Source organism: Oryzias latipes, chromosome 5 (assembly GCF_053564925.1).
Source record: "Oryzias latipes strain Hd-rR chromosome 5, Olatipes_Hd-rR_3.1".
In the NCBI taxonomy this organism is placed as follows: domain Eukaryota; kingdom Metazoa; phylum Chordata; class Actinopteri; order Beloniformes; family Adrianichthyidae; genus Oryzias; species Oryzias latipes.
The window spans coordinates 12,375,637-12,388,432 of NC_136241.1; the positions used below are offsets into that span (position 1 = coordinate 12,375,637).

Genomic DNA, 12,796 nt, shown 5'->3' on the forward strand with positions numbered 1-12,796 from the left:
TCTGATGCTTGTTTAAATTTGGATAATGATGTTGAAAATTCAACCTCCACTCACCTCAGATTTGCTGTTTTGTGGATAGAAAACATTCATTTGAGAGATGCAGAAAGCCGTCTGAGTAACTGTTGGTTTTTGCAGAGCGAGCAGTGACCACAGACGGCCGCTACATGTTCCCCACAGAGTTTGTACAAGGTAGATCCAGGCAGATTTTCGGCAAAACAAACGCTCTCGCGCCTCACTCGGCCTGCTTGTTATGTGCATCATTTGCTGCATAATTTGAACACTTCAGTAAATTCCTCCGAATTCCCTTCTCACAGAGCCGAGCTGCCCCGCAGACGGGCACTGAACAGCACTTTGTGTTTTTTGTTTTTTTTTGTTTTGCTACCATTTGCTTGATGTGTGTACGTCCCTTTAGGCTTTGTGCTTCAAGTTTTCTGATGTAATAACACGCAGCAGGTTGTACAGCGAGCTCTCGCGCAGTCTGTGGCTGCCACCAAGTGGACGAAACCGTACCAGCTACAAGGCGCTCTAATCCTCTAGCAGCACCTCCGATTGATGTTCCTCAGCTCAGGATAGAGGGAGATCTTGCTTCTCAAACCATGAATTTTGACCTTAGTGGCCCACGATCAAATTAAATCCTTTTCTGGAATCCTTTTGATGTAATTTGGGAAGCATTAGTTGGGCCTTTGTGTCAAAAGAAATGTGCTTTGTTGCCTTCAGTGTTTTTTTTTTGCGCCTCTACTTACTTCTCTAATGCTTTTTGCCTTCTCCCGCTTCATGAAACGCCTCAGCCTAACAGTTCACACTCATCTCATGTCAACTGATGTATTTGTACGTATTTGAAAGAACTCTTTGTTTCTCTTTTTTTCCCCCTCCCTCTGTATGTCTGAATCATTCCCTCTCCCCCTTCTTCATGTGTATCTCAGAAGAAAAGCTGAATTTGGATGAGAGTGAGTGGGAAGACATTCATGTCATCACGGGGGCTTTGAAACTTTTCTTCCGGGAGCTTCCTGAGCCTGTTGTGCCCTTCGGTTTCTTTACCGACATCGTGGAGACGCTCAGTGAGTGACCACCGTCAGTCAAGATCTTGCTGTCTGTATTTCACTTTTACCATAAGGAAAGTTAGCGTCAAACAAACCAATGGTCAACTTTAGTCATATCAGTCATATAAATGCTGGTTCAGTTTTTGTTGTGCGCATGTTTGATTTTAAAATGATTTCTGATTAAAACTCATCAAATTAGGCAGCCAGAATTTATTTCTGTCTTATTAGGAATATTAATATTTCCTTACATGAGTTGCTCTGATTAATGTTTACAGTTTTACAGATACAGTACAGACCAAAAGTTTGGACACACTGTCCTATTCATTTGATTGAGAAGGTGTGTCCAAACTGTTGGTCTGTACTATAAATCCATCTTTTTTGATGCCACTTTTTTTAGCCCCTTCTCGAGCACAACTGAGGAGCTCTGAGGTGTTTCCAGCCATAATCTCCCCACTTAGTCCTAATTCTGCCCTGAGGCCTCTTCTCAGCTGGACTTGTCTGAAACATTTCCAGTTGGAGGCTGGAGGAGGCATCAAGCCAACTTGGCTCCTAGAAGAGCTGTGACTTTGCTTCAAGACAGCTGAGCTCTTCAGTCTGTCCTGTAGAAGCTCACTTTAGATGGGATTGTTCCAGTCACAGCACAGTGCACAACACAATATTACAATTCAGTTTATCTGTTTATAAAGGTCATTTGAAAATCCCTATGCAATAAGAAAAATATATGTAATTCCTAATAAATATTATTAATAAGGCCAGATTTCTTCTATAGAATCTATGTGACCAACAGATAACATTAATCCCCATACCAAGGGAGCAAAAGACAACTAACAATCTGAAGAAATTAAGAAAAATCCTTGTTTCAAGAAAAATGTCTCGTCTTGCAAGAAAAATAATCTTATCAAGAAAGTTTTTCAAAAAAAAAATTACCTTAGTTTAAAAAAAAGAATTTTTTATCTTAAAATGCATGTCCAAAAATTCTCCATAAGACCATTTTTCATACCACAATGGTATTTTTTTTCTTTCTTGATAAAGCAACTCTGGGGTAGAAATTTTTGGCTTATCTCTAAGGGGCCTGTTTTTGCAGTGTTTAAAGGACTAACTACTGCACTGAATGAGGAAACAAACACCAAATCTGCTATAGGGCAAAAGAGATGCAGCGATTAAGGACCAAGAACAGTTGATCATAAAGACATATACAGTAATAGTTATTGCAGCAGCAATATATTTGACATTTGATTGTAGTTGGACAAGCAGATAAACAATTCAGTACTTTTGGTTAAGCTCTGTCTTCACCAAACTGATCAGAGCAGCGTCCACATGGACATTTTCACCAATAATTACTGAAAAATGACATTCCTGTTGTGTTTTTGTTTTTCTGCAATACAGATTTCAAACAGGAGTGTGCATTATTGTCATCTTTATTTGGTGCAATCTTATGAAAAGCAGTTCTCCATGCAGCTTTAGTTTAAAAGTTCCCCTGGGTTGACTTTTTTTGTACACACCTTCATCTTGGCCTGATATGTGGTGGACAAAGGCGGTTCATTCCCTTCCTCATTTGTTTTAGGGTTTTTAGTTTGAAATGCATTTGCAGAAATCAAACAACTACACATTTCTTTTGATTTAATGCAACATTTGTCTTTTAGTAAATGTATTCTATTCTAATTTCCCCTTTTTGTTGAGCATTTTTTTTTAGTTAAAGTCTGCTTTGATGTTTTTCTTTCACTGCAGCACAAACCTCTAAGGTTTTAGGGCATAATTGGTACAAAATATCTTGATTTTTAAGAATGAGCTTGCTTTACAAATGTTAGTTACGAAGATTAAAAAAAGATGAACAAAAGGGATAGAAAAAATGATCCTTGCATTGATTTATAATGAGAAAAATGAGTTACCATCGCACACCTCAACTTGTTTACAAACCCCGAGATTTTCTGCTGTAATTTGTTAACTTTCGCTGATGTTGTATGACTTAAAACAAGTGACACATTGAAATTGTTTCTCAATATTGTTAATAGTTTCCAAAGAAGCAGTTTCCTTTTTCTGGCTCACTTTACGTGGGACAGTATGGGGACTGTGTCGGTTAAAACTGACTCAAAATCAGCTCCAGCTCCCAAGCAAAGGTTTTCATAATAAATGTCATGTTTGCATCAGTTTGGTTCTTTTGAATCTATTGTCAATGCAGTGATGGCATCACAGTCCTGAAAGAATTAAAGAAATATGTTTCCTTTGACTGGATTCAGTTAATTTGATTAAAATAAGCTTATATGGATTGTTTTGATTATTTTTGACTTATCCTTTAAAATTGCAGATAATGCAGCACTTCATAATCAAAAAACGCTCCCTTGACTGGATTAAGTCAAAAACAATAAAAGATTAAATAAAAATTATGTTCATGCGGCATTTCTTGCTCTTTCTGGAGTGTTTACCCTAATGCAGCACTGATAAGAAAACCCACAGCTGAATTAGATTAGATGATAGTTGGTTTAACTCTGCATATTAGATATGCAAAAAAGGTTTCATTTCCTAATAAATAACAAGAAATAGAGTGCAACTGATAGCATTTATTGTCGTCTGATACACGTCTTATTCTGTGTTGCAGAGATGCCAGATTACGTGGAAAAAGTGGATCGCATGAAGTGTCTGGTGCTCAATATGCCTCCTCCAAACCACGACACGCTGCAGTTCATGTGCCAGCATCTCAGACGGTAAGAGGGCAGAGGTCAAATGTTAAGCAGCTTTCATTTTATTTAGAAACATGTATTTATTATTATTTGTCTGTCAGGCTTTAAAGTCCCACTCTGATCATCTTTTTATCTGTTGTAATAATCTTCCCAGTGGTCTTTTAATTTGGTTTGTGCCATATAAAAGAAAAAAAAACCTGTGTCATTTTCTAGGACATAGTTTCTGCAGAGCAGCTGTAGGGCATTAGAAATTCACCTTCAAGTTGTGGATGGAACTGTTGGCATGGAGTTAGCTTGTCCCACTTCCCATCATCCCTTTGTTTACACTCTCTCCCGCTTGTTTACAGCCCCTCACTCCCCCAACCTAACACTACCGGTGCAACAAAAATGGCGAGCAATATTGAAGCAATCGAGCAGTACAGTTTTGATCCAGATGTCAGCTCAGACGAGGAAAACAAAGACTTGCATGGACCTATATGTCTGCAAGTGGAATGAAGCGGAGCAGGGAGTTTATGGCCCGGCTACTGTAGTTTCTACATCACAAATCTTTTTCAAACTGCATTTGTCATCTGCTCCTGATTCACAGTGATTTGAATAAAAAATACTCAGAAACACAATTTTTTATACCTGTCCTCCATCGTCAGAAAACTACCACAAGAACTCATTAAAAACACAAAAAACACAACTGTCATCAGAGTGGGTCTTTGAGAATTTTAGAAACTAAAACCCCAAATCTTTTCCTAATCTGTTGTTTTAAATATGACCACAAGAGGGGGCGCTTTCCTAATTTGTCTGTTAGGGTTTCTTTTGGTCAGGATGATTCTGTTTGCCAGTTTTGTACCAGGATCACGCTGTCATTGAGTTTGGGTCCCTGTGAAAATAAAAAGGATGAATGGTGTGCTGTCGTGTGTGAGTGAGCCAGTCTCTTTTACAGTATATATAATGGTTTTTACAGTCTTTGTTTCTTCCTTCCACTCCAGGGAGCACGTTTGTACTCTCAGGCTGTTTGTGCCATGCTGTGAATTTGTCTTTTTATCACTACTTTTTGTCTGGGTTTATTTCTTTCTCTCCTCATTTTGGTTTTCATTTATCTCCACTCAGTCCACCCCCACCCACTTTCAGCTTTTTTCCCCTGCTCCTCTCACTGTCTTTTTATTCTCCTCTCCTATTCTTCTATTTTTCCCTTCCTTCCCCTTGTTCCCGGTTCCTTCTTCTCCTTCCTCCACTCCCTCGCTTGCCTCAAAGGTCCCATGAGAGGGCTGTGGTTTGTCTGCTGGAAGGCATACCGACACCACCGCCGCCACCACTGGAACCTCTCTCTTCTCTCTCCTCACCCTCTCCTTTGCTCATGTCCCCCCCCCCCTCTTCCTTCTCCTTTCTCCCTCTTTTCCTCCTTTCTTTTTAATGTGGAAGTTTTGAGCAATTGCTGGCTTCTCCTGTGGCTTGGTGGGAATGGCATTTTTAGAAGAATGCCTCATATTGTGGCTTTTATCCATTCCTGAGTCCCCCCAAAGTCGCACAACTCAAACACACCAACATCGTGACTACAAGCATTGGATTTAGAATATGTTGGCTCCCTTGAGTGCAAAACCCAGATTCATGTATGTTAACATGCATTAAAGTGGCAGGCTCGCACAGGTTCACTTAGATGCTTTTTTTAAATTTTCTTTTGAGAATGCTATAGCTGACCCTATCCTGACCACAGTATGATACTGCGCTGGCAGTTAGCTGGTACTCACCAAAATGGCTGCATTTTAAAAAGTCTTACCAGCAAGTCAAAGATCCACTCTGATCATCATTTGACCTACCGTAAGAGCGTTTCCAGAGGTCTTTTAATACTGGTCATGTCGTTTTTAGCCAAAATCCAAAAACCAGTGTTGTTTTCTAGGACATAGTTTTTGCAGAGTGGCAGTAGTTCATCAGAAATTTGCCTCTGAGTTGTAGGCAGGACTGTTGGCACAGAGTAAGCTCGTCCACATTTCCCATCATCTATCTGTCCACATGTTTTCCTGCTAGCTTACAACAACAGAAATGGTGAGCAGTATTGGAGCTATGTAGTCGTTCTGTTTTCAGCCATATTCCTGCTTGTACGTGGGAAACGAAGACACACATGGATCTAGGATCTAGTTGTCTACTAGCCGATGCATTAGAATGGAGCCGGGAGTTTGTGGCCTGCTGATTGTAGTTTCTACGTCATAACTGCAGGCTTTTTTCGAAGGACAATCTTTTGTCTATCCCTGATTTACAACAATTTGAGTAAAGAAATACTCAGAAATGCAGTTTTAATCTTAATTTCATAGATCCTCCATCATGAAAAAAACATTACAAGAACAAGTTAAAAACACCAGAAAAAACATTTTCATTGGAGTAGTTCTTTCAGGTTTACATGTCAGCTTAACATTTGCTCACACTTAAGGGCAAAACTTTTTTAGGACTGTAGATGAGTAGGCCTTTGTATCAAACTGACACACAGACTGGCTCATTTAGTTGCTTTTGTGAGTTTTTTTTTAAAAGAATGTCATAGCACAGCCACAAACATGACACTACACTGGAAATTAGACACCAAAGTGCACCAGTAATACAAATGAGCAAGTTTAGGTTTTAGCCTGACACATGCTGTCGCTTTACCTCAAACTTTACTATTTTTTCTTAGCAAATTCTTAGCTTTTTAGTACTGAACAAGAACATTTAACCAAAGTCACTTTAACTGGATATGTTTGCATTTAAAGGCCACTCATTTCAATTTGCTGGTGGCCCTCCTAAAATTACAGAGACTGTAAGCAAAATTCATTCATTTGTTAAAGGAATACAAATCTTTGTAAAAATAGCACCTGTAACCTTAGCAAAACGTAGTCTATTAAATGTTCTACAAGTCATTACTAAAAGTGAGACAGTATACTCGAAGTGTACTTTTTATATACCGTATTTTCCGGACTATAAGTCGCCCTTTTTTTCATAGTTTGGCAAGGGGTGCGACTTATACTCCGCAGCGACTTATATTAGAAATAAATTGAAATAAATACATTGTTAACCCTCCTGTTATGTTCATTTGTGAGGAACAGAGATGATGTTTCTGGGTCAATTTGATGTATGAGGTATGTTAAGTGTTAAGAGTATGTTAAGTGACTCAGAGAATCAGCAAACTTTTTTTTACAGTAAGATCTTGAAGGCTAACAACAAAATATTCTATTTTCCAATGATTTCATAGATTCAGAAATGCAATAAAAGTGAAAACTGTTTCTACAAATACAGGATGAAAACAGAGTATTAGTTAGCCAATGATGCTTCATGAAAGGAATAAATAAATAAGTTTGAGAAAAAATTACTGTGAAATTATTAGATAAACAGTCTGCTATGATTGTGTCATATAAGGTTGTGAAAGTTAAAATGCGACTTATAGTCCAGTGCGACTTATCTGTGTTTTTTTCTACTTTATAATGCATTTTTGGGCTGGTGCGACTTATACTCCGGTGCGACTTATAGTCCGGAAAATACGGTACTATCTATATAAAAATGTTCCGTTTTAGTCTAAAGTTTTTAGTAAGTATACTTCCTACACTCCACATACATGTTAAATAGTAGACCTGCTATACTTCTACTCAAGTATACTTATTAAAATAAACTTCCATCGCACTGCTTTTGGCAAAGGGAAGTCACACGGCAGAAGCAGACTTTCTGAACCAAAACCATAAAAGCTTTGCATTTTTCATGTTTCTATTGAACACACTGGGTAATCACTTACAGAACACACAGAAACATTTTTTGGCAACCATGCCTGTTCTGGATCATCAGTATTTCTCAGATGTCTTGATGGAGCATCTCTCCTCAGGCTTCAGTGTCTCCAGTGGTCTGAATATCTAGATGTTACAAAGCAATACTTTTGTTTTGTTTTTTCTCACGCGTTCAAAGGTTAATTCAACCATTTATCAAAGCCTTCAATCTGCAGATCAGACTTTCTACTTTAAAGTTTCCTGATATCATTTTGAAAGCATTTCTCCGTCATCAGTTGCACAGTGTCAAGGCCCTAAAGGAGAAAACAAATACTGTCTCATCAGTTCTCAGGAGTTTTCTGCTGGAGTCTTGGGGGGGCATCTTTGCCGTTAGTTTTTCTTTTTGAAATCATGAAGCAAACGTAAGAATTTAGATCATTTTTTTTAGAGCTTTGGTTTCCCTCTTTTCCATTACCACTATTCTCATGCAGCATATATTTTTAGACTGGAACCATGGACAGTAGTTTGAGAGAGACGTCTGCTAGTGTTCTGCTCTCGAGTTCAAGTCAATATTTTACATTTTAAAAAAAAGAATGGTGGCTACTGCATTATTTGCAGGACATCCACCCATAATTAACTTACGGTGAAATTTAGAATTGTCTTGTTGTGGACTAATAAATGCAAAATTTTCTACTTTACAGATTTGTTAATCATTAGTCTTTTTTCACTACAATTTGTAGCAGTTCGGCCACAACCCAAAATTTAGAGTATTCCCTCAGCACCAAATTCAAATTAATCCAAAAAAGGTCTCAGGGAATTTTTTAATTAGAGTGGTTTCTCTTAGTTGGATGAATAAAGTTTTCTCTTTTCTCTCTCATCTTTTTTTCAAGCCTAAATTGTTTTAACTGTACATTGTTTAATCAAAAACTACTGCACAGTAGTTATAAAAACAGAAAACATTTAAACATTTTAACTTAAATAACAAAAACTTTTCTTTTTAAAGTAATCTGGATCTGAATGCCACGTTCACACTGGCTTCAGTGACGTCCGTTTAAGCGAACGCTTCCAATAAAAGGTCGATGTAAGCGCACGTATATGGGCATTTAGGGCTTCCCCGTTCAAAACTCTCACGTTCATTTCTACTTACAAAACACATGCGTTGAAAGTTAAACCAGTTTAACCTTGACCAATCAAGGGCTCAGTTTTGGTAACTGTGAAAGAAGAAACTTGTAGTAGGATCTGTGAGATAATATTTAATATTTATAGGTACAGTACATGCATCGGACAGTGACAGTCCTGAGGGAACACCGCATGCTGAAAGCTCGTTCTTGAATGTGCGCCACACACCCGGTGTAAACGTAGCATTATAGAAGCATTTCAGAACATTTTATCAAATAATTGTCATCATTTTGAGATATTATTAAAAACATGGCATAGTAATAATCATTTTGCATATTCCTATCTGCCCTTTCCTGCAGGGTGCTGGGGCATTCAGATACCAACAGAATGAACACCCAGAACATTGGCATTGTGTTCGGGCCGACACTCATGCGTCCGGAGCGGGACACCGGGAACATGGCTGTGAACATGGTTTTCCAGAACCAGGCAGTGGAGCTCATCCTCACAGAGTTTGACCACATCTTCGGAACAAGAGCCCTCTCCTAATCTTTTTGGACCAGATTGGAGAGATGTGCTGCTTCAGTTGCTCCTCGAAGTTCGACAGAAGTGAAAGCATTGCAACAATCCCTGTAGACCTATAAGGATCAAAGCGGATTTCACATTAAAAGATAATTACAGGCTCCAAAGAACATGGAGAGAAAGCTGCTAATCATGACATCTGGTCTCCATATAAAGCAACATTAAAACAATAATGTTACAACACGCCAGTTTTAGCAGCAGCACTCATATCTTTGAGTGCAGATGTGGAGCTTGGTCCTGGAGTTTACTCGGCACGGGAAGAAACTCCTCGATGCTCTAAACTTCATCACCAGTTGAATAAAAAGCCATAAAAATATCAAAGGAACTTCTCAAATCACCTCAGCTAGCTGTCTAATATGCATTTTTTTCATCATAAAGGTGTGGGGAAGGTCATGTCTTACTGTAGCACTGAAATCCAACTGCACCATCTCACTGTGAAAACATCACCAGGACGTCTTCAAGGACAGATCTCACCTGCAGGGTTTTGTGAGGATTTCTGCAAATTGGAAGGAGGGCTGTGAAAACCCTCCGTCATCGCCACGGACACTGCAGAGGCGGAGAGTTTAGCAAACTTACAAAAGAGGGTGCGCTTTAGTGAGGAGATGAATGTGCCATCAGGTCCGTTTGTGTTGCGTTGCGGTACTGTAAAGACCCTCAGAGCTTTCCTTGTCGTACAAGTTTGAATCTATTTTTTAATCGTGCGAGCTCCTTGCATTGAGCGGAAATGATGATGTTGTAAATATGTGAAGTAGCGTCTCTCTCGACTAGTAGCCGTTTCCAAACAGACTTTAACCTAAGCAATAATATATGAGTTGAATTCAAACTGGCACATTTGCTTTGAGAGGCAAAACCTTGAAGTTGAAATGTTACTTGGACCTAATTCTTAACCCCCCCTCCAATAAAAACACGTGAACCAGCTGATGGCATCTGTTTTGTGATGTTTGCTGAGGATGTGTCAGTCAGGTTGTTTGTTGCGTGACAGTTGGAAGAGGCGTGTGGAGGTATGTGGGCCTCAGAGACCGGGCTGGGCAGCGACATCCCTTCTGATTGGCGCAAGTGCTGCTTTTAATAACAGAACAAAAGGGGAACTGGAAATGCATATGTTTAAAAAATGTGGAACCCCTCCCCACCACCAGCACACACACTCAAAACCCTTGCAGTCTGTGGCTTGGGTAGTTTTATATTGACTGCGGGTTTGGCAGAAGATATAAAAGAGCTGAAAGACTGCACTGCATTGGGGGGGAGGGGGGTAGCTTTATTAAACGTGTTCCTCCATTTTTCTGTTGGTATCATTTTAGGTCATGTGAGCTTCTTGGATGGGGCTGCATTTGTGTGTAGCTGATTGATGAGGAGTTGTCTCAACTTGATCCCGCGTCCACTGCCAAGGACGACCTTAAATTGGATCAACTCTGAAGCGTTTCGGTTTGAAAAGACAAACCACACATATTTATTTGTTCCAATCGCATTTGTGCCGTTTATTTCAGATTTTATAAGTACTTCCTTCTGTCACTGCGCTTACTGTTTCGTGTTTCTCTTATTTTCACAGTACTCTTGTCAAATCATCCTAACACTTTACTAAATGTTTGCTTTTTTTGTTTTTGTTTCTTTCGAGGACCATCTGACAGTCAGAAACCACTGATGCATATGATATTTAATGAAGTATTTGTATTGTAGATTTAAAATGAGCAAACCAGAAACTTGGCAGATTTTTCTAGTATAAGACATCATATATTTTTGAAAAATAAGCTCTCTCTCTCTCTGCTCATCATTTTAAAATGCGATTGTGCCAGAAACCATTAAACATAACCTCACCTATAACCACAATTTAAATGGGACCTCTTTGTATGTATTCATAATCATTGCAGTGGGTAAAAAAGGTGAAAATTCTGTTGGCAATAACAGATTTTTCACATTTGGAGTGATCCATCCTGCATAATATATGTTTCTTTCAGGCAAACAGCTCTTAAATTGCTTCCAAAAAGGTGCATTTTTAAGACATTTCACCTAAATAAACACATTTTACTTTTAATCATTGGGAATTAGTAGTAATTCTATATGTAAGTTATTTTGCTTTGTATTTGCTGTCATTGAAATAATTCTAAAACTGTTTAAGTCTGTCTTGTACTCTTTAAGACTCTCAGATGAGTTTGTCAATCCAGTTGGAATGACACAAGCACCCACCCATTCATATCGTTTTTATTCAAAATTTTACATGAAGGTTTGAAAGAAAGTTTTCAGCTTAGAAATCTTTGGTGTCAAACAAACACAACCAAAAACATAGTAACAAATTTGTGAAACCCCTTGGGACATATTTTATATTTTAGTTGAGGTTTGTCTGTTTTTTTGGTACATTTATTACAATGGTTTACCTTGTCTTTGCTTTGTTTTTAGATTTTCATTTTGCTTTTACACATTACAGATTTGATCTTTGTTGTAAAATATAAAAACAGTTTTTCCTCAATTGTAATCTTTGCAGCAAAAACAAGACAAAAATGATTTGAGTTTTTGGTACAGTTTCAGGTTCATCGCAGAATTATTGTGTAATATAATAAAACATATCTCTCATAAAAAAGAAGCTGGGGTTTTACCAAAAAGATGGAGCATTGCCCCAAAGCAGCTTTAACCCTTGTGCCATCTTAGATGACCCCACCCTTACATTCCTACCATGACAAAGGTGGATAAAGGTGGAAAGATTTCATATAATCCATGGATACCAGTGAAGATCACAAATCATTGAAGAAAAAAGGTTCAGCACACTGTCTTGTGGGGTCTAGATGACCCAACTCCCAATGTTAAAGTGCCTAGGATAGCACAAGGGTTAAAATAAATAGATAGAATAAATAATAAATAAGTTGTAACTGAAAATTAGTAAAAATGCTCAAATAGGCCCAGATGACTAACGGTTCAAGTTTAAAGTTTAAAAATTACATTTTTACTTATCTTTTTTTTGTTTATTTTTCATGTTCACCTTTGGCATTCTCCAAACTTTTTTAGCATCCTAAAATGTCACTTTTGTCTCAAAACACAAATAAATATATCTTGTTGTTCATCATGGCCCTAAATTCAAAGTTACTTTGAAAAGTGTGACACTAAAGCTCAAGGGTATCAGTGTAGAAGACCTGCAGTAAACCACTGCTGAAATAAAACCGTTGTGCAAACGACTGTAAGAGTGTGAGAAAAAGCTGAAGGTTTGGGTAAAGAGGTGTTAGGGTTGCTGTGTTATGCCATCAGATGGACAGATTAACATTTAGTCATTCAGCCGTAGATGAGGGAGAACATATGCAAGGAAAAGTTGTTTTTTTACACAGATTTACATCGAAATACATTACTGTTGCTGGAAACAGAAACTTAAAAACACACAGCACCAGTTCAGAGGTGCTGTTGCTCATGCGAGTGATTTGTGGAATCTGGCGTAAAAGTTTTTTAATGAAAAAGAAAAGATAAACATCAATTCAACTTGAGTCAGTGTTTCAAAAAAATGTAATTTTGCTTCAACCCAACAAACCTCAGTAAAACAGTCTGCAGTGGGACACCTGACCGGTTGGATGACCTGACACTTAACTAATTTCTGCTTCATGCCCCCCCACCCCCCATGCATACATAAGCATAAACTGAAGCAGAGCAGGCTCATCTGATGAGTAATTATGCAGATTGCCAGACCCACAAAAAC

The 12,796-nt window shown here is 38.3% G+C and overlaps 1 protein-coding gene across 5 annotated transcripts in view; it reads left to right on the top strand.

Annotated features, from left to right (window-relative positions):
• The window catches only part of arhgap9 (Rho GTPase activating protein 9), a 48,639-nt gene extending 38,595 nt beyond the window's left edge, over positions 1-10,044 (top strand). For 3 of the 5 annotated variants that reach the window (XM_011474872.4, XM_078947099.1, XM_011474875.4), the window contains 4 exons: positions 136-189; positions 924-1,058; positions 3,637-3,742; positions 8,907-10,044. In XM_011474872.4, coding sequence (XP_011473174.1) covers positions 136-189; positions 924-1,058; positions 3,637-3,742; positions 8,907-9,093 — 482 coding nt within the window. In that variant the 3' untranslated portion in view covers positions 9,094-10,044. The remainder of the gene's footprint in view (positions 1-135; positions 190-923; positions 1,059-3,636; positions 3,743-8,906) is intronic. The other 2 variants (XM_011474874.4, XM_078947100.1) reach the window with 2 other exon arrangements.
• The last annotated feature ends 2,752 nt before the right edge of the window (positions 10,045-12,796 follow it).